This window comes from Pelecanus crispus, chromosome 7 (assembly GCF_030463565.1).
Source record: "Pelecanus crispus isolate bPelCri1 chromosome 7, bPelCri1.pri, whole genome shotgun sequence".
Classification (NCBI taxonomy): domain Eukaryota; kingdom Metazoa; phylum Chordata; class Aves; order Pelecaniformes; family Pelecanidae; genus Pelecanus; species Pelecanus crispus.
The window spans coordinates 51,297,288-51,320,818 of record NC_134649.1 but is presented as its reverse complement, the minus strand read 5'-3'; the positions used below and the strand labels follow the sequence as shown (position 1 = coordinate 51,320,818).

Sequence of the window (23,531 nt, the reverse complement as noted above, 5' to 3'; positions counted from 1 at the left end):
CGGTGTGGCTCTGGTGCGGCTGCTGCGTGATCCCGGCTGTCCGAGGGCGGACTCACAGCAGCGTGCTTTCTCATGGTCCTGATTTGCAGTGTCACTGTGATAGCTAATGAATTCAGGAGTGCACGCAGCTTCACAAGTATATTTTTATTTTTTATACCACTCAAACAGAATGGATATTTTTTCACACGGCACTGTAAATACTTTTCACATCAACCACTCTGTCAAAAAAGGAGAAATGAAAGCTTATTACAGCTCCATGGCTAAGAGAAGCGTGTCATGGTGGCATTACTCTAATTTGCTATTACATCCTCTCTGTCTCTTAAGGCTTTTTTCCCTCTATGCAAAGCAGGATTTTACCCAACAGCCACTATAGAGTAAGTTTTCATGACAGGATATTGTGGGCTGCTTGGGCACTGGCACCTCTGGCTACTGGCTTTCACCTCTCACTTACATGACACTAAAATACTGAACACCAGCTTTCCTGCAAGCATCTGCTGCTGTGCAGTGACCAGAGTTCAGTGTAGATCAGTGCCTTCATGGCTGGGTGTGCAACACAAGCGCTGACCTGCTCGAAGGGGGAAAGAGAAGCCAGCGTTAAATGCAAAGAAAAGCTCAGTGTAAGGTTTTTCACTGTAATGCAATCAAGTAATCATCTTTTTGGAAGACGGCTGGTTGAGGTATTTTGCAGTCAAAACTGTAAAAATGGAAGTCAAGCAAGATAGCGTCGTATCGCCCAAACACCGCAGAAACACTAAACTGTCCGTGCCGTGCCATGCAGTTTTGGGAGTTGAGCCCCGGGGGAAGGCCTGGGCACTCTGGGTAACGACCTGCCCCTGCGCAGCTCCTGCAGCTTGGCTAATGCAAATCTCCTATGAGCCTATGCTTACGATGCCCGTCACTAATTAAAGATGTGACTTCTAGTTTTTAGCCATGTTATTTACTGAAACAATATAAATACATTTGTCAGGCAATTTGGGGTAGAAAGTGCATGTGCAGTGGTTTAAAAAAAAACGTTTTAAACTATTTTTCTTTGTACTGCAGTAAGGAAATATTTCAGGAAGTAGTTTCCATTTTTCACCGAACCACGCTCAATTTCCATTGCTTTGTACGCCCCTTAAAAACTTGCTGAACAATTATAATACTCGTCTTCCACCCCCTCCCCTACGTAAGGACGCATTTCCCTTATCTCACCTATCTCGTTACAGTTCAGTGAGGTGTCTGATGCAAGTGCAGCTGGCAGCAGCCATTTTCTTCTGTTGGCGCCCAGTGACTTGCAAGTGGCTGTGGCAGTAGAGACCAGCTCGATGATGTTCCTCCTTCGCCCGTCTGCGGCGTCTCTGTTCGGTTAATGCATTGCGAGGGCAGGAGGGTGGTGGCATACACAGGCGGATCTTACTTAGCTCATGTCCATCGACTCTGAGGCAGGTAGGGAAGCAGAATCCTTCTGAATGCTCTCAAAAAGTGACGCCATTTCAGGATTGGATCTGATCTGAGATGAAAACTCAGCCATCACTGGACTTTTCTCTACTTCAGGGATGGTCAGGAGAGCAGCGACTGCTCTCATGGCCGATCGCTTCAGTTCATCCTGCTTCTCAAACTCCTGTTTCACAGAACCAGCTTTCACCTGCAAATCCAAAGCACCATTTTTAGTCGGTGTTTAGAAAAGACAGTAGAGGCACAAAGACAGACACACCAGCAGAGACAGAGACAAGCCGGTTATTTTCTAACCACAGGAGTGTGGGGAGTGGGCTGCTCACAAGCAGCGACAGAGGCAGCCAACAGCGCAGGTGGCTTTGTGGCAGAGCCCACCCCAGCGCGTCACACTCTCTGCCTGATCTTACCTTTGTGGAGCAAGTTGCCCGCAGTGGCTCAATCAGTCGCTCGAGCCGTTGCAGCACGGCGTTGGGACAGAGTGTGGACAGCCGAGCCAACATTATGAAAGTCAGCATCTAGACGAAGGAGGAGAGAGAAAACAGGTGTTGCTTCACCGCACCCGCCGACATTGAGGACACTGAGTTGCTGGAGCGTGTCCAGAGAAGGGCAGCGGAGCTGGGGCAGGGTCTGGTGCACAGGGCTGGTGGGGAGCGGCTGAGGGAGCTGGGGGTGTTCAGCCTGGAGAAGAGGAGGCTGAGGGGAGACCTCACCGCTCTGCAGCTCCTGGCAGGAGGGGGCAGGGAGGGGGTGTTGGGCTCTGCTCCCAAGTAGTTAGCGATGGGACGAGAGGAAATGGCCTCAAGCTGCGCCAGGGGAGGTTTAGGTTGGGTATTAGGAGAAATTTCTTCATGGAAAGAGTGGTCAGGCATTGGAACAGGCTGCCCAGAGAGGTGGGGGAGTCCCCATCCCTGGAGGGGTTCAAAAAATGGGCAGAGGTGGCACTGGGGGACATAGTTTAGTGGGCACGGGGGTGTTGGGTTGACGGTTGGACTGATGATCTTAGAGGTCCTTTCCAACCTTAATGATTCCTATTTTTACTTCATGAAAAATAAGCCAGCCACCAAGCCAGGAAAGATTAAATTAATTATTACTCTGCCCTTAATTGGTTTAGTGGTGGACTTGGTAGTGTAGGTTAATGGTTGGACTGGATGATCTTAAAGGTCTTTTCCAACCTAAATGATTCTATGATTCTATCCCCCAGGCTTAGAGCATGGATCTCCCTGCTGTGGTCGCTCTCCCTGTGGTGGTGTGCTGTACTCACCGGTGGTTTCTTTGCACTTGTGCAAGGGGTTTTAGGAAGAGCTTACGTTGTATTAGAAACGCACCCACTAGCAGCCAACCTACAAGAGCGGCCCAGCTGGGCTCCACTCCCAGGTGCGTGTGGTGCCCTGCTCTCGGGTGTCTGTGAAGGGTTGACAGCCTTTGAGAGAAACGGCAGTGTTCAGCACAGGGATCGTGCCATCGCTGTACTCACGTCTAAGTGGAGGTAAATCAAGGAATAGTATGAAAAGGATGTAGTGCTTCCTATTAAGCTATGAGGCCATCAACAGTGACAATGCTAAATTTTTTTTAATATAGTGTCACTGGCCACGCTGAGCAAGTGACAATCATAAGTTTAAAGGCAGAAGGAACTTACTGTAGACTTTGGTAAATTTCTTATAAAACCAGCTACACCAGGGTTGCGTTTTCAAGGCCAGCATGGTCAAACTAGAGCTAGACAATGTCAGATGGAAGGCTGCAGCAGTTGCAGAGAATAGGAAACGGTACGACAGGGTCACTCCGTGCTGTGGTGACACACGAGCTCAGTTCAAGCCCAGGCTGCCAGAGAACGAATAGCATCAGTGCCGTCACCACCCTCCAGCAGTTAAGGCACAGCACCTACCCGAATATCATAGTGATCCTTCAGTCCGTCCTCCACATGGTTCAGGTACTCATAGATATCCAGTCGGTCAAGGCAGCTTTCCAGCAGTGTATACATGCATTCAAAAGCAGCTTTCCTCACGTCAAGGCCATCATCCACTGTGTGCTTGAATGGCCCCATTTCTACCTTAAACAAGAAAAAAAAATACAGCTGTCACCTAACAGCAGACAGGGTGACGGCTTCATCTTGGCTTCGCACGTGCTGAGTTGCTGCTGTATTGCACCCAAACTGAACTAATGACATACCTCCCGGATGAGTTCCCTTCTGACCTTCGTTTCGTTATACAGGCTGGGGAGAACTGCATTTAACAAATCCCGGATTAAAGAAGGTTTGTTGTGAGCAGCAGAATTAAACATGGCTAAAGCCACACGTCGAACATTCAGGTCTGGATCCTGAAGAGTTTTCAAGAAGTCACCTGTGGGGTAAGAACACACCAGTCAGTCCTGCTGCAGTGTTTTAAAATAATTTTAACAGTATATCACAATGTAGAAGTATATTGCAATGTGTTTCAAGGAGCCTGGTTATGAAAGCACCTGTAGTAAAATAACTGTAGGGGTGCAGTCTAGCAGAGACATTAGAGATGCTTTCCCTCCCTTTGCTTGGGATATAGTAAATGGAAGAAACCTGACTTTCCTGCATTTAGGCATGAAAACAAACCGCATGATTCTAGCTACCTCATCCTAAAGTCAAATCAGAACCTTCGGTATTCAAGGAAATCGGTTTTGTTTTTTTCTTGCTCAGACTTCTCTGAAACAGAAGGCCCAGTTTTATACAACAGATCTGAGATGTAGGCTCCCTAGACATAAGACCCTTTTAATGTAAGTTATATTTTACAAGACCCTTGTCATGAGATGCTTGAATCATAAATTAAAACGCAGAGGGAACTTATGCTCCCTAAAAAACTCTGTCACCAGTGGAATATGCCCAGGAGCAAGGTATCAGACCATTTAACAAGGATTCACGTGGCAGTGTTGCTCTTTAATCCCAAAAGAAGAGAAACGCAGATAAAAACTAACTGGATTAGATGAGGTTCACATAGGCGTGAAGAATCCCCAAGCTGCTAATGACGCCTAACACATCTCGTGTTCCCAGCTCGCATTGCTATTTGTACTAGCCTACCTATGCAGCCTTTCAGGAGAGCATCAATAGCCTGAGGCTGGTCTGCAATTGTGAATTTGATTGCAGTTACCACCGTGCTCCGGGCATGTGGAGAGCCTGCAATGAAGATGGAAAGAAAAAACAGTTAAAGATCAAGAGACAAAATCATTGCTGTAATATTGAATTGCATATTCTGCTCTTCGTCACATTACACACGCGTTCAAGAGATAAGAGAATGGAGGATTTGTCTTAACAACCTCCTTGTTTAAATCCTGTCCCAGCACAACCTCCATGTGCAGTCCCTGTTCCTAACACCCTCCTGCACCCCGTGCAACCCAGTGCTCCTCTGATCCCCCCTTGCAGAGATCCCTCTTGTTTCCTTCTTGCCTCTGCAGACTGGCTTTGCTCCCTGTTGAACCCACCAGCAGTTTACAAGAGGACCTTCCAGCAAAACAAGGCATTTCCCCACTCTCGCCATTGCCCTTCCCATTACCTGACGACAGCTGTTTTTTCAGTCGGGGCAGCAGCTCAGCGGGATTCACCAAAGTCAGCTTCCCCAAGCACTCGGCCACCACATTGCGGGTCCCTTCCTCTGTGCACTCACAGTGCTTGAAAAGCAGAGCCCAAATATCCTCCACGTAAGGTTTGAGGCCATCGGCCGGGGAGGAGCTGATGACTTCTTTTAGAGAGTGCAGCAGGAGGTACTGTCTCTTGGGCTGGCTTCCGATCTCTTTCAGCATGAAGGGAAGATACTCCTTAAGATTCCCAACACTGATGTTCCCCAAAGCATAGGAAGCAGCGGATTTCACCTCTTCGCTGGGAGAAGTGAATGCTTCCAGGATGACGGTTTTGAGCTCTCTCTGAGCACTGAGGTTCATGGTGCGCCCCATCTCTGCCAGTGAAAGGAAAGCTAGCACTTTAACAGCAGAGCTGGATTTGGGGTTTTTTACATCCTGGATAAACTGGTTCACTATCGCAGAGGCTTCCTTTGGGCAGGCTGAGGAAAGGGCTGCCACGCACTTTGCAACAGAGTGATACGCCTGTTTGTGTAACGTCACTGATGCCCCGGCTGAACCTGAGGAGTAAATAGGCGCAGTCAGCTGCTTCATCAGCTCCGAGTAACCCATGGTGGCCGTCTTCGTCAGAACCAGGGCCTGGAAGAAGTCTATGATAGCGTTCAGAGCCCCTCCTTGGAGCAAAGGTGAGTGGACAAGCTGAAATATTTCAGCAAGAACCGAACCGCTGATCTTGGAGATGCAGGATGGATAAACCTTAGCTAATGTAGTAAGGAACATGATAGCCACCTGGGAAACATGCATGTCATTCTCAGTAATTAAAGCGGGGAGCTCCGTTAGGACAGACTCTATCATGGCAGGCTTGAGGCTGTCACTGTAGTTCTTCACCAGGATGTCCAGAGCAGTCAGAGTGCTCAGTTTCAAGGCACGTTGGTTCTTTCTCAAGAAAGAAGCTAGAATGGGGAAACCTTCCCCTAGAATGGGTCTCAAATCTATTTTAAGTGGAGAACTAGCAATTAAGGTTAATGCTTTGACTGTTGTCAATCTGGTGATTTCATTTTTGAGCCTCTCCAGAAATATCTTCAAGGTTGGCTGGAGATCAGTGCTTAAATGGTCTCCCAGATTGTAAATGATTTGTCCCATGCAGGAGATAGCACGCTCTTTCACCTCCTGGTCGATGTCAGCTGCCTTCAGTCGCTTCAGAGTACCAGGGAAAAGGTCCTTCACATAGGGCTTGGCATCAAAAGTGCAGGATTTGTCCAAAGGCCTGATAACTTTCACAAGTTGCTGAGTAACCAGCAGAGCTTCTGAAGTGATCTTATAAAAGGGGTCTCCAATACAGGTCACAACAGGAGGTAGCAGGCTTTTGATATGAGGATGAAATACCTCCGGCTGGTGGTTGCAAAGAAGAACGTGAAGGAAAGACAGCGTATCAATCCTCATGTTGGAGGAACTGGATTTATCGGCCAAGGAGAAAACAATACCTGTGCAGAAGAGACAAGAACGACTGCTGTCTTATTTCCAGTGGTTTTTATCAAACCCACTCCCCCCCCCCCCCAAAAACTGACACAATCAGAATCTGTTTTCTTTCTTTCCTCTCCCCACCCAGAAGATACATGCCTTTAAAGTGCTACTCTCCTTGCTGTCTTTCTGCTTTCCAGGAAGTGGCAATTCAGACATAACTGCTCTTTGTAGCAGTCCTGGATGGCTGGCTATGAAAACTTTTTTAAAAAGTTAATTCAAAAAGTCATCCTGGCCCGAGATAAGAAGGGATAGCTAGTCAAGCGCATATAAGTATGACAAAATGGCATGAAATCAAGACTGGGAAAGCCTGGTCTCAACAACAGGCACTGCAGGCAGCAGGAATGCCCCTTTATGAGTTTTTCCTTCACATTTCTGTGGGAAGTCTTTTAAAAAAAAAAAAAAAGCAAAGCAGCAGGGCCTCTTATTTTATCTAGTTTTACAACTTCTGTTTAGAACATAACTGTGTACCATTAAAGATGGACTGCCTTTGTAGAAGGGAGGTACTTCCAAGTCCAATTTCTGTGGCACATGCTTATGTTTCCCAAAAGACTTAATGAGAAACATTTACAAGAATACTGCTTGCCACCCCTGAAGTCATACCTGATTCTTGGTTTGAATGTTTTTTTACAATCTATTAATTCATAAGAGGGAGGTGCATGGGTCAGGCCCAGAGACAATCACAGGAGGCTTTTTTTTTTTATTTACTATACAGTCACACCAAAAGCAAAGGCAGGAGCTTAGTATATGAGTCTTTCAGCGGTGTGGGATGCCTCATGAACCTACAGGCAGGAAAGCTCAGAGAAAAATGCGGCAGTGCAAATTAAATAATCAGTAAATACAAATAATTTTAAAAATGCCACTAGATTTTGTAAAAGAAAATGTCACTCGTGTCTCAGTGGGCTAACAGCCTAATTCCAGCTGGTTTCAAAGGAGGCTGGAACAGGCCCTCCTAAAAAGCACCTCTTCAGGGGACTGTAGAAATGAACTTGATATTCTTATCCTGGCTTTCAGTGGTAGACAGAAGACAGGATTGATCTGGGAGCTGTTTAGCACATCAACATGGAGCAGAACTTGATATGTATGTCCTGATGCTGAGCAGAGATAATATGCAGGAATAAAACTGGAACACGCAGGCAAGGAGCATACATGTTAGGAATGGACTGAGCCAACCCTGCTCCTTCACCCCCAGACCACGGAAAAGTTTACCAGGGATGAGCGCAGGGATGTGATCTGCCAGGCAACCGGGAAGAACGTTGGCCAGTTCTGTCAGGAGGCTGAAACAACCCTGTCTTGATTTGATGCTCTTTTCTTTGAGCTGCTTGTGCAAGGCCTTGACGATGTTAGGGACCTGCAGTTTGGAAAAGAAAACCAAAAGAAACACATCAGTCATCCCAGCTTCCAGGGCACAGAGCTATGCTACCAAAGCAGTTTGCTCTGCTGAGCCAGAGGCACTAACAGTACAGAAAGAGAACTAACAGGGAGACAGCAAGAAGCAGCGCACCTCTTCACCAGGGAAGAACGGACTTGGGATAGACTACAAGACAGTGCACGTGAAGAAAAGATACATAAACAGAAGAGCTGGAGGGGACTTTATTCTTCCTTTCCATATTCTACAGGTTCCTAAGCAGTCCTTCCTGAAGTTGGTGTTATCCCCTAACACAGAAGCTTACAGAAACACAACAAAATGATCAGACCAGGACACACTGCCGAAAGAGCTGTGAGTTATGATTCCTTCCTGGTCTGCTGCATAAGGATCTAGTCCCATCACTATATTTAAACTTGGACACCCTGCCAGCATTTCAGTGAAATCAAAAAACAAATCACAGGACTGAGGTGCAAGTTATTTAAATAAGTATCTCATACACATAAGATGATTAATCAGTGATGTAATTACATTTTGGCAGGGATTCTAACCCTCCTGCTTCAAGGACTCACCAGTCAGTAGTAGCACTGGCCATAAAAAGCTGCTCTCACAGTCATGCTACTCTATAATAACAAGGTTATTTCCAGTGTTTCTTTTGTCTTCTTCTAAAATGGCATGTGTGGACCACAGCATTAGCAAGGATCCTGGGCTAGGCAGAGCCCTGACCAGCATGCATGGTTAAATTATTCTGACTGTAATTACTCCTGCATCTTTCTGAATTAAAGCAGAGCGTCAGGAAAATCGCTTCCACTATTGTTTGTCTGATCAGCAGTGATGTGCAGGCTGTGTGCACAACCACAGCAAGCTACCCTGGAAGCCACTGGCTGTTTTCCCATAACGAACCGAGCTGCATGCTCTCATATGCCTACTGACCAGATCCAAACCCTACTGTGCTTCCACGACGTTTCTACCATGACGTAGTCAATGAGTTTCCTGAGCAGCAGCTGGAGTAACTGTCTTGCAACAGGCCGGCACCTCACCCAAAGGCTAACCTGCCTCATACACAGTCTGCAAACACGTTCCAGAGGCTAGCGGAGGGGGGCAATGCAGGCTATACCTCGGTGCTCCTGCACTGCTCAGCATTCTCTCCCTGGGAATGGTGGGAGACAAGCAGTAAGCGGTCAGCCCTCAGTATTTGGTCCCCTCTGGTTGCGTGCCCGAGGGCTCCTTCAGCTAGCTAGTTCTCAAGCTTAACTACTAGGCATATTCATTGGTGGCATGGTACGTACTTCTCTTCATTGCCTTCTGATTTAATCCAGCCCGCCATCTCCTCACGCACCTGGTTCTGAAGCATTGTCAGGGGAACATCATCTTTGCCAGAGGCATCTGAAGCATGCAGCCAGCTCTGGATGGGCAGCGTTTGCTTCAGCAAGGAGATATAAGCACTGAAGATGTCAGCTTTGACATTCTCCTCCCTCTCTTTGAATCTGCTTATCAAGACCGGGGAAAGAGTTTTGTAGAAGTCCTGAAGGAGATCATGCCTGCTGCTGACAATGGCCTCCAGACACTTTGCTGCAGACCTGCGGACTTTCCAGCTGATGTCATCATCGTCGCTGTACTCATCATCGCTTTCTGGAAAGAAGACAAGGAAAACCAAGGTGCACCATTGTGAGAAAACCAGAGCTGGAGGATCAATTGATCCTCAGAGCTTCCCTCTCCAGCTGACCAGACAAACAGATGCCAGTAACTCACACATGTCTGGGAACATGAAATTGTCCAGAATAGCTTGTCCCTACAGACATCATTACCAGTCAATATGACCCAGGGCTGCCCCGTGTCAGATTATTCTGTTCCAAGTAAGAGCTGATGGAGAGTAAGCCTTAATGTTACTACCCTTACTGGCCACTTCAGCTCAGGCATCAAGGCTCTTGTTTTGAAGGGAGACTGAGGTTCCCAGATTTTAAAGCCAGAAATATGTAAATATTTGTCTCAGCAATTCCTGAATGGCACAAAACAGCATAACAATTTACTATGTTATTGGCAGAACATTTAACATATTCTCCAGGAAGTTGGCCAGGGATCTTACCGCAATTAGTATGAGAGTAAACAAAAATGCCTTTCTTCCAGAGAACTTGTTCTAAGTTGTGCTCTTAGCTGCCACACTATATGCAACTACAAATAGAGACATTATTGCCTATAGCAACAAATGTTGCCTATAGCTAACAGGCATTAAAGGTACCCCTCCTATCTGACCAAGGCTCAACATCCACCTCAAAGTAAACATGATTCAGAAAATAAGTGAAAGGTGCCTTTTGAAGACAATATCAGATTGCTTTCACTGATGACTAAGACGTTTTTAGCGGTGAACCAAGATGTTTTTAATGGTGGCAGTTTCAATTGTTCAGGATTGTAGCTTTGCTTTCTTCTGCTACAAAGTAGTAAAAATAGCTACCTTATAGTAAAAATATAATTGTGTGGCTACTATGTTTGTAGGCTGAGTTAAGTTGCCCTGAAACCATCAAATCAAAATTGCAGGCTTTCATTTAAAACAGCAGTTAAACATATACCTCTTCCTGCAAAAAAAGGCAACCAGCCTCGCAAAGAGGGGCACAAGTGCACAAGTACAGGCTCTGCAGCCTCTTGGTGACTGCAAAGACGAGCTTGTCTTTGCTTGTCACAGATGCTGTGCTCAGGAACAGTGTGTATGTGTGGAAAACACCCTAGCACACGGAGAGGTCAGAGGAAGCAACGCAGAAACCAAGAAAAAGCTGCAGCCTGACAAAGCAGCATGGTTCTGACACACCCTGGCAGGGGTGCTGGCTGCGACAGCCTGGAAGTGCTACTTGCCTGCCTGACCTCCCCTGTGACCAGGGAAAAAAAAGCGTTTGTCCAGTCTTGTAAATAAGTGAGACCATGTCAAGGATTTCTGATTCCTCTTCTAACCAGAGTAAGCGACAAATGCTGGCTAGCTGCCTGGTTAAAAAAGGTAACGCCGCATAACACCCCAGTAGATGCAGTAAGAGGGTAACTGTTTAACGGCAATTTCTAGATCCGTCTGTAACACCTTTCTTTTCAAGAAATACCATTTCATCAGGACCCCAGTAAGGAACCATCTCTCTCACATAAGCCTAAGCCTAATAGAGCTAAAACTATGAGGACAGACAGGAATTGGTGTTACAGCTGCATTCAAACGCTTGGTGTCCCCACCTGAGGTTTGGACAGGCCAGAGAACAGGCAAGAGCAGCAGCATTCACACCTTCCCTTGAAGAACAACCCATGCATATCAACTGTTTGGAGCAGGGGTCTGAGGTCTGCCTGGCAGGCTGCAGGCAGCACCTGCACCTTTGGGAGCACAAGGGAGCGTTTCCAACAATCAGGATGGCAGAGGAGCTGCTCCTCGGGATTTCCAGGTGTTAAGCCTGGCTGCTTGCTGGATGTGCTCTAAGAAACTCCTGCCGTCAGCAGGCACAGGAAAAACAGTGTTTCTTTGGTCTAGCTCTCCACTAAGCTAGTTCAGAGTTCAAGTTTCAGTGTTATCACTGTTGCCTAAGGCAGGCAGAGATCTGAGGACTTTTTCTGAAAAAAGTAAAACTAACAAACTTAGAATTACTGCTGGAGCTTTGCACATACAGCTAAATTATTATTACCACTGGTAAATTAAAATAACCCATTTAAAAGAGGTGACTGTCTTCTAACAGATCTGAAAAGTAAAATCACAGAGGGTGAGAAAGCAGGAAGGGGAGAAATGTTAACCCAGTGTTCTGCTGAGCACAGTCATCCTCCCAAGCAGGCACCTTGCTCTTCATCCTCCCCGTTTTCAGTTTCCATCATCTCTTCCTCTTCCTCCTCCTCATTATCATAGTTGTAGTTTGGGTCAAAGGTGATGTACTTCAAACATAACCCCATCACATTAGGGATGTGAGGGTCAATTTCTTTTGGGCACCTATCACGACAAATAAAAATCCTAAGAGTTAATAAATTAAAGACTAAGCAATTTCAAATATCCAAATAACATGAGTCATGTCAAAAGCATCCCAAAATGCTTCACAGACTATTTGAACATTTTGTCAACGTGAGTTAAACCAGAGCCACTCCCTCCTGCCCCCTGTGCACGAAGCAAGACCACATTCCCCTGGGGAGGAGGCAATGACTTCTGTAAGGGAAAAAAAATAAATAAATTGCCTTCACCACCTGGTTGAACCCTGCCTTCATGGAAGAAAACCTTAGGAGCTCTGCAGGGCTCCTTTTCCAAGACAAGCAGTAAATGTTTGACCAAACAACAGGAGAGCTGCAGCTCTTCTGCCTGAGCCCCCTTCCTGCCCCCCACTCCCTCCATGCACCAGGAGCGAGGCAGTTCCCTCTTGCTGAGGAATCTTCCAAAGACAAGGAAAACTCCCACCCCTGCAAAACCAATACAGAAACACACTCTCACATGTTGAGGTAAATTAGCTCACAACTCAAGCCCAACTCTGCATGTAAAGAAGGGATTTCATTTGTGAACTGTCTTTCCCAACAGGAATGCATATAGGAAGGCACTCAACCCTGAATGCTGAACGCATACATATTTACACTAGGAGGACACTGATGCAAAGGATGGTGCACAGATGTTCCTCAAGGGCACGCACCTTCTCACAAAAGACTCAAAGGCCTGAAAGCAGTACTCTCTCAGCTCGTCATCTTCCACATTACAGTACTGAACAATCAGAGGAATTATCTTCTCCAGATGTTCTCCTGGGAAAGACAAAGTAAGTAGCAGTGAAAAATCATTCCAGCCTTCACTCATCCGAGCAGCTAACACTTCAGGCATCTGCCACTTCCTTCGTGTGCCTGGCAGAACATTCCTCCCCTGGACCTCATGGTCCAGCCTTGCAGAGATTTTAAGCAGACGACCCTTGCTCCCTGCCTTCAGCCCCTTGCTGGCATTTCAGTCACGGAAAAAGCTGTGATTAGAAATATTCTAGGACCTCATCTCAGCTCTGGCAGATCTTTTAGACAAGTAATACAATATGCTGCCCTCCATTTCTCCTCTCATTAAAATGGGTGAATCCACTGACCTAATTCACAGAGGTGTTAATTCACAACAGGGAAGCGCTGCAAGACCTTGAGATGAAATCACTACAGAAGGGCAGCCAGAGAGTTACTCTGGTGCCTCCTCCCTTCCAAGTGGAGATCAGAGAGCCAGGTCAGGACCATAGAGGGAATCACAAAGCACAAGCCACTAATACGTTAGGAACAGAGTGAGCACGCATCTTTTACCACTTTTCAAAGGAGCTGTTCTAAAACACATGCATGTTTCCCAGCGTCATTTCAAGCCACTCATCCTACCTATGCGGTGTCCAGCCTGCCTACTGATGCCAGCGACACATTGAATGTATGTCCTGGTAGTAGAAGTAGACTCATTCCTCTTCAGCTCGGCAAGCAGATGCTCTGTGAGCTCTGAGAAGATGTTTCCACTGCAGGTCAAGACAAGATGACCCAAGGCAATGATGGCCCTTTTACGTACTGCCAGCCTGGGGCTTGTCAGCTGGGGAAGGAGGCAGTTGAGAATGGAGGAATGGAAAGAGTAGAGTGTTCCCCCTAGTCTGCAATCAACAGCACAAGACAGAAGTTGAAAGTCAAAGCCTCAGAGAAAAAGCCTTCTTGCCAGAAAAAAAATGTAAAAATCCTTCAGCTATGAAGACTTTCATGCATGTTGTGGGGAGAGAGAGGAAAAGGCTGGGTTTGGCATTTTGGTCTGAACACTGACTTGTTCTGTGTAACGCAGGGAGAGGTTATTTGTCTCCGTGATGGAGCAGTTTGATTTTGAAGGTGTCCTTCTGGATGACCTGGGGGTTTGTCAATAATTTCCTGCATGCAGTTGACATATGACACTGTCACTCTGACTTATGTAACCAGAGAAAGAGGCAGCCAGGGAAAAAAATGCATGCGTGATCAGATCACAGGGCTAAAATAAACTTTCCTGCTTTGCCCTCTCCCTCCCTACATTTGTTTGAACTGAGCCTCTGTGGGATCCATCACCAATGTTACTGCTGCTCCCAAGCACAGAAAGGCTCAGCATGTCGTCTCTCATCTCTGCTGGGGAATCTGCTCTGCTGAGATATTACCCAGTGGCAGCCAACCCAAATCCTTTATTTTTAAGCCCTCGTAGTAGGATTAGGGAAATACAGAAATCAAAAGCAAACACATACATGCAGCCCCCTGCCATACACAGCTGCCAGAAGGAAATCCTTTGGTACCTGCTCAGCATATCCGACAGGATGTCAAGAGCCTCCAGCTGCACAGACACATCCTCCTGCTTGCCAATGGCTCCTGTCAGCTGGGCTGTGATCTTTTTGCACACATTTGCTGTCATAGTGGAACCTGCAAGAGAGATATTTTACCCACAGTCAGTTAAAAAGAAGTTTTTTTACTGCTAAGAACCATTTAATCCCTCCTATGTTAAAAAAAAAACCCAAACCCACCACTGGGAGACCTAAGCAGAATAGCAGTCAACTAGCTTTTGTTTGAGATGGTGGATACACACTGCAAACAGCGAGGCATCTCCCTCTGCGGTATAATGCATTAAGTATTTGGAAGAAGCTCCTCTTCTTGGAGAGTGTCATTTACCCTAAAACCACCTGGCTGTGGCACAGGCAGCTCCCAGGCCCATGCAATGCAGGGAGCAGAGACGGGTGGGAAGGTTCTGGCATGTTTTTTCCCTTGTTCTTAACTTGAAAATGTTCAGTTTCAGCACATTGAGGTTTTCTCCATAGGAAGAGCCGTCTTGACAGAAACTGTTTCTCAGCTCCATGATGAAATTTAAGGGTAGAACTAGATAAATCTGTTGCAAAATAATATATAACCCAGGTTCAAGAACCTGTTGAGATTACAACCACAGTCTAGAATCCCAGTCTCCTACACTCAGATCAATGCCTAGATACAAATGTATTCTTCATTCTGGGGTGTGACTGTCCCAACACCGATTTTTGTTGTGGTTTTTTCCCCAGTTGGTTCAGTGCAAAGCATAAGCAGCTTCAAATACCACAAAACTTTCAAAGGAAGGGACAATTGCTTCCCACACCATTCTGAACAGCCTCTGTGATGCAACAGAGACAAAGCAGAAGTGGATCATCCTTGGAGCATCATTAACTGCTGTACAACACTGAGATAGGAGCCTGCCTCAGGCACGCGCTGTTTCTTGGACTATTATTGCAAACCTTCCCTCTGCTCCAGACAATGCCACAGCAACAGCAACCACACAGAGTGGGGCTCAGGGTGAAGAAAGCACAGGGGGAGATGTCCAACCTCTCCATTTTGCAGCAAACCCACACTGCTTTTGCTGCCTCCTACCCACGCAGTGTCAATCCCAACCCTTAAGGAGATGACTTATCTGTTGCTACCCTAAAACAGTTTCAGTTCACGTGATGTATGTTAAATAAAGAATTCTGAAAGGACGGCTCACAAGAGCTTAACATTTTGCAGAAACTGAGAGAGGAGTTCAGCAAGTATTTGCATACTAATCCTAGTTCTCACAGCCTAAAATCCAGCAGCCTGGCAGCACTACCTCAGCCACCCGCCATGAAGTAATAACAGATGGCTGCAGAGGAAACTTAAATCTCTGGGGGCCTCAGGTATCTCCTGAATAGCTGCTGCATTTTTGGGATACGTAATTCCAAATGCAGGAGAAGCAGCCAGGGTAGCTGTGGCAGTCGGAAGACCCGGTCCAGCCGGGCTGCAGACAGGAGGTGGTGCAGTGCTGGCACTGCTGAGATGGCAGAGGGTAGCGGCATTGCTGACGTGGAGACCACTGGCCCTGCAAGGCTGCCCAAACAGCAGTATCTTGACGCACACTGAATGCTTTAGGACTGCTGTAAACAAAAATGGATTTCTCCAAGAATTCAGATGCAGTTTCAGACTTAAATATCCTCAGGGTGACCAGCTGCAGTTTTCATTTCATCCCATCTTTAATCACGTTGGTGTCTCAACTTCTACTATCTCTCCTCCTTATTTCATTACTTGTCCTCTAGCAGGTGAGTAAGACATCTGCAACTTTTAGGCCCTCAACTACACGTTTTCCTGTTTCCCAAAGTCTGTGACTCCCTATTGCCTCAGTCTGACAAACAGAGACAGACATTTTACCTGTAGAAGCTGGTGGCAGCTCGGAGATGACTGTTTTCAGTCCAATGCTGGAGATATCCCGCAGCTGTTCCTTGTCAGATAACATGTTTGTACACAGCGTATCCACAATGGTTTCCACCTGGTACTCCTTCACTTTGCCAACCAGCGGGCCCAGACTGCGGGAGGAGAAGCCAGTCAGAACGAAGAGGAAGAGGGATGCTTTCCACCATCAAAAGGGATGCTCAGGCTGGCTCCTCCTTAAAGACAGCTCAGCCCCAAGTGCACATATTACCAAAACGTCAGGTACCAATATCCTGCAGCATGTCATGTCCCTGGGTTTACATACCCTGCATTGTTGCCTTGGTTAACTCTGTATCAGACTTCAGTGAATTTTAGATCACATTTGTAGGAGGACATTTCACATCAACTACTGCAAACATGAAGCCAGTTAATATCTTACTAGAAGGAGCAGCTCAGGAATTATGACACAATGAATTTGAACCAAAGCAACCACGTTACACAGAGTAAGGGTAAAATCTATAGTCAGGTTTTGGAAAAAAACAAAACCAAACCAACCATCAAAAACTGACTTTCAGGAGGAAATGCCAAATGGATTTTCACGAACCGTTAGCTACCTATTGCCCTCTGCCCTGCGTGTGAAAACCTCTGCCTGAGCCAAAGCTCAGAATTACAACAGAGGGAAGACTGCTCTCTTTCCTCACACTTTTTTTTAACTAATATTATTGTTAGAAAAACTTTCTGTTAATAACCTGTGTTTCCAGCTGCTAAGTTTGTATTCAAAATTGCGCATAGAGTGTTTGTCAGCATTTGCTTGCAACTATTTATTTTTGCATCTTTACAAGGTAACTAGCTAAAATGTAAAGTATTAACTGTATTTCAGCAAGTCAGTTACAGCTTTCCTTCCCTAACTGGCTGCACTTAACTCTTTGAATTAAGCTAATCAATTCGAAATGCATTTGTTTCCCATGAATATTTTGTATCCCTTACTAAGAAACTGCTGTTTCACAGACAGCAAATCTGGTTGCTAGAATTTTCGTGAGAAGCCAACACAGACGAGTGGAAACATCATACTGCATAGAAAATTCCATCTTCTTGTTTTAGTGAACATCCACAGAAAATACTTTAAGCCCAATTTCAATCCTAATAACACATCACTATTCTACAGGTTGAGTGAGCTTGCCCCCGGCCCCATGACCCACCAGCGGCCGAGATCCATGCCCAAGCCCCTGTGGTTATGCCACCCCTCCTCTCCCACTGAACGGTCTGCCCAGGTGATGAACCAGGGCCCCAGCTTGCAGATTAACACCACTAGGCAATTCTTCATGTCCAAATCTAGAAAAGACTTTGGAAGGATTTGGGCCTGAACAGAGATTTCTGACAGATGCTATAGGTATTTTTCTATTTCCCATGAGCTGATACCACCTTGCAGAGAAGCCGCTACTTGCTGTAGCAGTGACGTGGCTGCGCTCCAATTTCTGTGCCAGGTACAAAATGTTAGTCACTGCTTCCTTGTTCCCTTTCTTGTGGGGACTTGTCAAAACTGAATGATTTGAACTGAATAATACAGATCTTTTCTTTTGGGTTCAAAAAACATATGGGAATTGAACAGATCCCTGTGATTCATGTGCAGCACAACCATTTTTCTAAACAGGGTTCTAGAGTTTTAAAAGTACCATCATGCTGCTCTTCCAGAGCAAAAATATATTTAAATAAAATAAAATATATTTAAATAACCAGTTCCTGAAGGTTTCACAGTTCTTTTTCCCTCTCCCTTCCCCTTCACATAGCCAAGTGAAAATAGAAAATAGAGTGAAGGAAAGGACTAATCTGCCTCTTTGGAGTTTTGGTTTTTCTTTTTTTACATGTTATACAGAAAAGAGGGACTAGAGGTTTTGGCTCTGTATGCTGTATAATACTAGGGCATAGCCACTGGGACTATCATCAATTCTACATGCCCACAGGGCTCAAAAGGAAAGGCTACCAGTTGCCTATAGAGTACAAAAAGAGACAGAGAGACATGTTGGGCTTTCAACATACCCTTCTTTCACTGAACCTTACACACAAGAGAGGTTCTGCTCCCGACAGTTAGAGGTGAAATTCCCTGACTTCAGTGGGAGCTGAACAGGACTGTCAAAACATTGGCCTTGATGATTTACATTTTCTTAAGAGCTTGTATGAGAAGAGATGGTGCTAGCACTCTACAGTGTTTATTGCCGGACACAGTTTATAAAATCCTTGTACAAAAATGCATTTTCTGTCTTCGTTTTCTCTCTTCCTTTTAGCATAGCTGCAGTAACGCAAGCTGGATGGAACACCTATGCACAGGTAGCTGTCTCCCTGCTGGCACACCACAACTACCCCTGACAGCATGCTTAGCAAACACTGTATGCACAGTGTTTCCCAGAGTACACAAAGCAAACGCACACGCAGGCTGCTCTGTATAAGACTATTCCTAAATTCAACAATCGGGACATTAACAGCTTGTTTAGAGTCTGAGTAGCTACTCTGAAATACAAGAATTAGAAAAGAAATACCAAATAATAAGACTTTGTGCAAGTCCAAGCAGTGTTCAATCTTACACCTCAACATGCAGAAGAGAACTGATGGCTATCCCTATTTTACAGGCAGGGACACTGAGGCACAGAGAAGCTAAGAAACTCATCTAAACTGAAAGAAAAAATCATGGAACCAGAAACAGGGCGAGTCTTTATATGGATTTCAAATTTGTGAGGTTTTTTGGGTGTGAAGTGTTATTTCAGCATTCCTCTGGAGAAATAAGATCATAGTTTTAGATGATAAAATCAACTGCAAGACCTCTTGGAAGTTTCCTAACTTACTCCTGAATCCTGATGTGGGCTGCACAGATCCGCACTTGGGCCTAATCCAACAGCCAGTGTCCTTCAAACCATCACATTTCTCCTTCTTAGAGATCCTTGCCACCTGGCTGGGAATAACTGACTGGACATTAACTATTACAAGTACCTCCTTAAGTATAAAAAGGAAGTATTACCGGTTCCATTTTGAGGCCTTCTCATTATAACATTCTGGATGAATTAGAGATTGTAGTGAGCATGGACTTACTGCTAATGCAACCATAGATAAACAGGCAAAGAAATTTGTACTCTGTTCAGTGCCCAACAGTTTTGCTTTAAGAAACAGAATAAACAAACCCAAAGCAGGCAGAGACAGGAACAGGGCCAGAAAAGGTCAGGACACTGGGAATCAGAAAGGCCCAAAGGTCACAGGGAAAGTACAGGGATAGAAGCAATATATGGTTAAAAAGAAGGGACTATGAATAAAGTCCACAACAGGAAAAAATACAGGAACCCAAAGTTGTCTTTAAATGGCCCACCTTTCTGGAGCCCTGTGCGTGAACTGACCCATTCAATTTCATTTCTAGAATGAACGCTCCCGTTTAGACATGCTGGGGGAAAGAGACAGGAAAGACTGTGTCAGCAGTAGGACCACTTCCTCAGATGATCCACTAATAAAGGAACCTTCTGCCTTTTTCTTTTGGATTAAAAAAACCATTGAAATGGTCAAAGGCAAAGCAACAGCACAGGCTGAGTCAAAGCAGGGGAAAAAAACCCAAGCGCATTATAAATTTTAATGAAAATGCCCTTGAAGAATAGGATTCGGACCTGAAATTCAAATGCCATTTTTGAAGGGCTATACATGTTTAGTACCATCTCTATCAAAGACAGGACCACTGGGAAATTCAGCACTAGATTTCAAAGCCCAAGAAAGGAGAGGATCTTGGTGACCAAAATTTTAACCTGGGCTTCTCTCTGAAGAAATAAAATCTTAGGCATGCTACTTGTAATATGGTAAGATTCATAATATAAACACTGAACTACTTCCAAAATCACCTACTGCTTGTACAGCGATATCTGTGTGCTCACCCTTTCCGAGTATCAGCTGAAACAGAGAGTGCTGTGCCCGGCACGAGAGGGAAAGCCCGTACAAAGGGAGGTTTGAGTAAGGTGCCAGCGCTGCAGGGCCCGGCTCCACTCTAATGCACTCTCTGCAGTCTGTGACAGCTTTGTTATTGCCAAGGAATATGGTAATTATTGCCGAGGCTCTTACCACTTGACAGCGAGGTTCTGTACTTCCCCATTTTTGTCCTCCAGCAATTTCAAAAGCATTTTCACAACTTTTTTCTCGCTGTCTTCATCTAGTTTTATTGAATCTTTCTGCAGTTCCATCATCAGGTCATTGGTGGCCATAAACCTGAAAGAACATACAGCAAAAGTGGATTGGCTGATATGCAGACACAAATGCACTTCCTTTGCATCACTTCGCACAATTAAACTTGACAATTAGTGATTGTACGAAAACACGCTTTCAAAGAGTAACTTACAACCCTTTACACTGTCCTGAAAAATAAGGTACAAAGAATTATTACCGTCTTACAAGTGGAAAACTCATGTAGAGGTAGGTGGTGAAAAGTCTTTAGCTAAGGAATCTGTGAAAATGAGAAATATACCTTCTCTCCTCTCCTTAAAATACATAACAGGGATGGGTAAACCAAAACTCTAATACTGGCACCCAGCTTGTGTAATTTTTTCTCAATGACTAAATCAAGATGGTTAACTATGCTAGAAAAAAATCATGGTGGTTTTTTTTCACCAATTGCCAGGCCTAGGAAAACCAGTCTAGAGTCTAAGAATGCACCTGGCTGTGTTCTTTCTGGCTTATTTAGCACTGATAGAATGATCCCACATGTGGAGAAGGGGATCAAGCTATCAAGCTCAAAAACGAAAAATAAAGTCATGTCTCCATGCAAACTATACCTCAGGAGTTCCCTAGGCTATATTCAGATTGCTCTTGTCCAGCCCAGACAGAGTTGTTTATATCCTTCTGCTCCTGGGAGCCTTTACTAATCCAAACAGTTGTGTCATCCACACACTCATCCTCTTTCCTTGTTTAACTCCCTCTCAAAGTTTTGTGGGTTTTTTTCCTGTTCTAGAGAAAAGATACTAAACATCTTGTTACACCGAGTCATTGCTGGTGATGGATGCAATGCTGTCAATGGTGTGCAAGGCTTTTTTATCACGTGGGAACAAAACAAATCACAGATGCTGCACCTGTGCCGCAGCTTCCATTGCTGAAAAGACTTCTACAAAAGCTGCTTTCTTCCAGGACGTGTGCAACCTTGACCACCCCAGTTCCTACTTCTGATTCTTTGGTGTCCTTTTACTAAGAAGCACTTGTCTGCCCTTCAATCCTTATCCACTGTCCAATTAATTCTACTCACATTTGATTAACAACCTAAATAACATTTGGCATGAAGGAACGCTTCCAATTGTACTTTTTTTTCTCCCATGAGCAAACCCAAGCAAGTATTTACCATTCCAACTTAGAAGGAAAAACAAACTCCCAGCTGACTGTTAGTCAATATAATTTTCTAACAGGGACAATGCCAAAATGGATATTTAGAAGTTCTGGAAAGTATCTGTCTTCCTGGGAGCAGGAACTGTAAAAGGTGCTAGTATGGAAGTCTGGGGTTCTGAGAAATGTACGTGCGGTTATCGTATATTAGTTCCTTTCTAATGTTAGCCGCAGCACAGGGATGGACGCCTAAAAGGAACCACAGAGGAGCTCTTCCCTCTCATTTACCAGATGACACCTCCATTTTAAATTAGGCTCTGATGTAATTCATTCAGCACGTAAGAGCCCTCACGTACCAGGGCAACATTTGTGTCTTCAATCTGCAAGCCTGCTCTTGAGTAGCAACTAGGTACATTGGGAACGACGGACTGCTGTGCTGTTAGACAGCCAGCCTGAAATCCAAAATGAGAAAAATAGAGGGACTCTGACCTAGGACGTTAACAATATGCAATCTATTTTTGATTCTGCAAGAGCTATTAAGCTGCACTTACAGCTCAATATCTGCATAGAACAAGCATGACCAATTATGGCCACAGGCTGAGCGGAGTCTTCTGCAGCAACACATCCAGTTTTTGACTCACTACCTGCTGCCATCCTGCCCACGGGACCTCGGAAACTGTCACACGGATCCATTTATGAGAGGGAAGCACGCGAAACCTGGTCCTAGAACTGGTCGTGCACCTGAAGGCAGACAACAGGCTCACGTCTGACCGTGTGCTGGGAGGAAATGGCCCTGGAATATCTCTATAACATGACACAGGCCCTGTGTTGGGCACGTCTTCTTTGGACTATTAACCGCAAATTCTTTGAACAAACTGTGCAACTACTCTATCACTGACTTCTTTAAAAAGTACCTATTTTAACATCAGAAAAACATCAGCAGCCTCTGCAAAAATCAACCTACTTTTAGGATATTACTAACCCCTCTCTTCTAAAAGACCTCAAAATACCAAGTCTGGCACAAACATTGCCTTCCGGGTTGATAGTGAGAGAACGATACGCTCATGGGTGAAATTTTTCATACTTGTTAGTTTTAACAATTTTTTATAGAGCGCCTTAAATATCAAGCCACCAGCCCCAGGCCTAAAAAGATGTCATTTTTTTTCTGCTGACATAAGCAAAGCGAATAAAGGCTCTTAGCCCTGCTAGGGAGGCATATGTTCCCACTGTACAGAATCAGCTCTTTAAGCGCCTGAGCACGGGCGGCAACGCAGCGCCCATCACCCGGGTGACACGGCTGCTCACAGCGCCGTCTCAGCCTTTTTAACGCACGGACGACGCAACCTTCTAGCGGAAAAACAAACTAAGAAGCATTTCAGCATCTCTTTTTGCTACCAGGCTCTTCACTTGCAAAACAAATGAGACTCTGAAGAAAGTCAAGGCTTTCGCTCCTCGCCCCGTGCTTGCGCGCTCGCTGCATCACGCAGCACTCCAGGCGAGGGAGGGGAGCGCCCGCGGCGCCTCTGCATCCCCCCGCAGCCAGAAGCACACAGCTGGCTTGAAACACCGCAAATAAACCCGATTAATTCCTCCGACACGGAAACGCCCCGCACGTCTGCAGCCGGCCGGGGGCACCCTGCCTGCTCCCGGCGCAGAGGGACCCCGTGCAGGGGGTCCCGTGGGAGGGCACCCCAGGGGCACCCCGGTGCGAAGCCCCCCGCCCGCGCAGCCCCCCCGAGGCCCCACGGCGCCGTCCCCGGGCGGCCGCCGCCCGCATGGGCCGTGCCGGGCCCCGCACCTGAAGTCCTTGTCCGTGGAGGTCATCTTCTCCAGCAGGCTGGAGATGTGGTACGAGACGCTGGCCATGGCGGCGGCGCCGGGGCTGCGCGGGAAGATGGCGGCGGGCGCGGGGGTCCCCGCTCCCCTCAGGGCCGCCGGGGGCCGGGCGCCCTCCCGAGGCGGCGGGGCCGGGACGAGGGCGGTGGCCTCCGGGGGCCCCGCCGGCCGGAGCGGGGCGGGGCGGGGCCGGGCGGCCCCTACCGGCGGGGCCCGCGGCCCCGGGGGCGGCAGCAGCCCGCTCCTCCGCGGCGGCCGGCGCCTCCCCGCGCTGCACAAGGCCCGGCCGGGGGCCGCGCACCGGCGGGCAGGGCTAGGGCAGCCCCCGGCGCCGCGGCCTGGCCCCGCGGGGAGGTGCGGGGTCCCGCAGGCGGCGGCGGGGCTCTGCGGG

General features: G+C 46.4%; 1 protein-coding gene across 3 annotated transcripts; it reads right to left on the bottom strand.

The window, feature by feature from the left end:
* Positions 1–1,029: 1,029 nt before the first annotated feature.
* Positions 1,030–23,170, bottom strand: LOC104032242 (cullin-associated NEDD8-dissociated protein 1). 3 transcript variants are annotated; one of them, XM_075713657.1, is made up of 15 exons: positions 23,103–23,170; positions 20,060–20,203; positions 15,974–16,128; positions 14,092–14,215; positions 13,181–13,437; positions 12,481–12,586; positions 11,650–11,798; positions 9,195–9,487; positions 7,699–7,840; positions 4,947–6,452; positions 4,475–4,570; positions 3,601–3,770; positions 3,317–3,481; positions 1,842–1,949; positions 1,030–1,624 (listed from the first exon to the last, which is right to left on the bottom strand). In XM_075713657.1, the coding sequence occupies exons 1-15, from the start codon at positions 23,168–23,170 to the stop codon at positions 1,397–1,399; spliced, it is 3,711 nt and encodes a 1,236-aa protein (XP_075569772.1). In that variant the 3' UTR covers positions 1,030–1,396. The 3 variants fall into 3 exon arrangements, with proteins under 3 accessions (XP_075569772.1, XP_075569773.1, XP_075569774.1); XM_075713658.1 differs by lacking the exons at positions 20,060–20,203; positions 23,103–23,170 and adding an exon at positions 19,326–19,374; XM_075713659.1 differs by lacking the exons at positions 15,974–16,128; positions 23,103–23,170 and having other exon boundaries at positions 20,060–20,134.
* Positions 23,171–23,531: the final 361 nt, after the last annotated feature.

Bases quoted from the DNA above. Each gene is read 5' to 3' on its own strand.
- LOC104032242 (XM_075713657.1), bottom strand. From the start codon at position 23,170: ATGGCCAGCGTCTCGTACCACATCTCCAGCCTGCTGGAGAAGATGACC. The intron at 14,216-15,973 runs GTAAAATGTCTG...TCTCTCTTGCAG, and splicing joins GCTGCCACCAGCTTCTACAG to GTTCCACTATGACAGCAAAT. The intron at 1,950-3,316 runs GTAGGTGCTGTG...TCCTTCGTCTAG, and splicing joins AGGATCACTATGATATTCGG to ATGCTGACTTTCATAATGTT.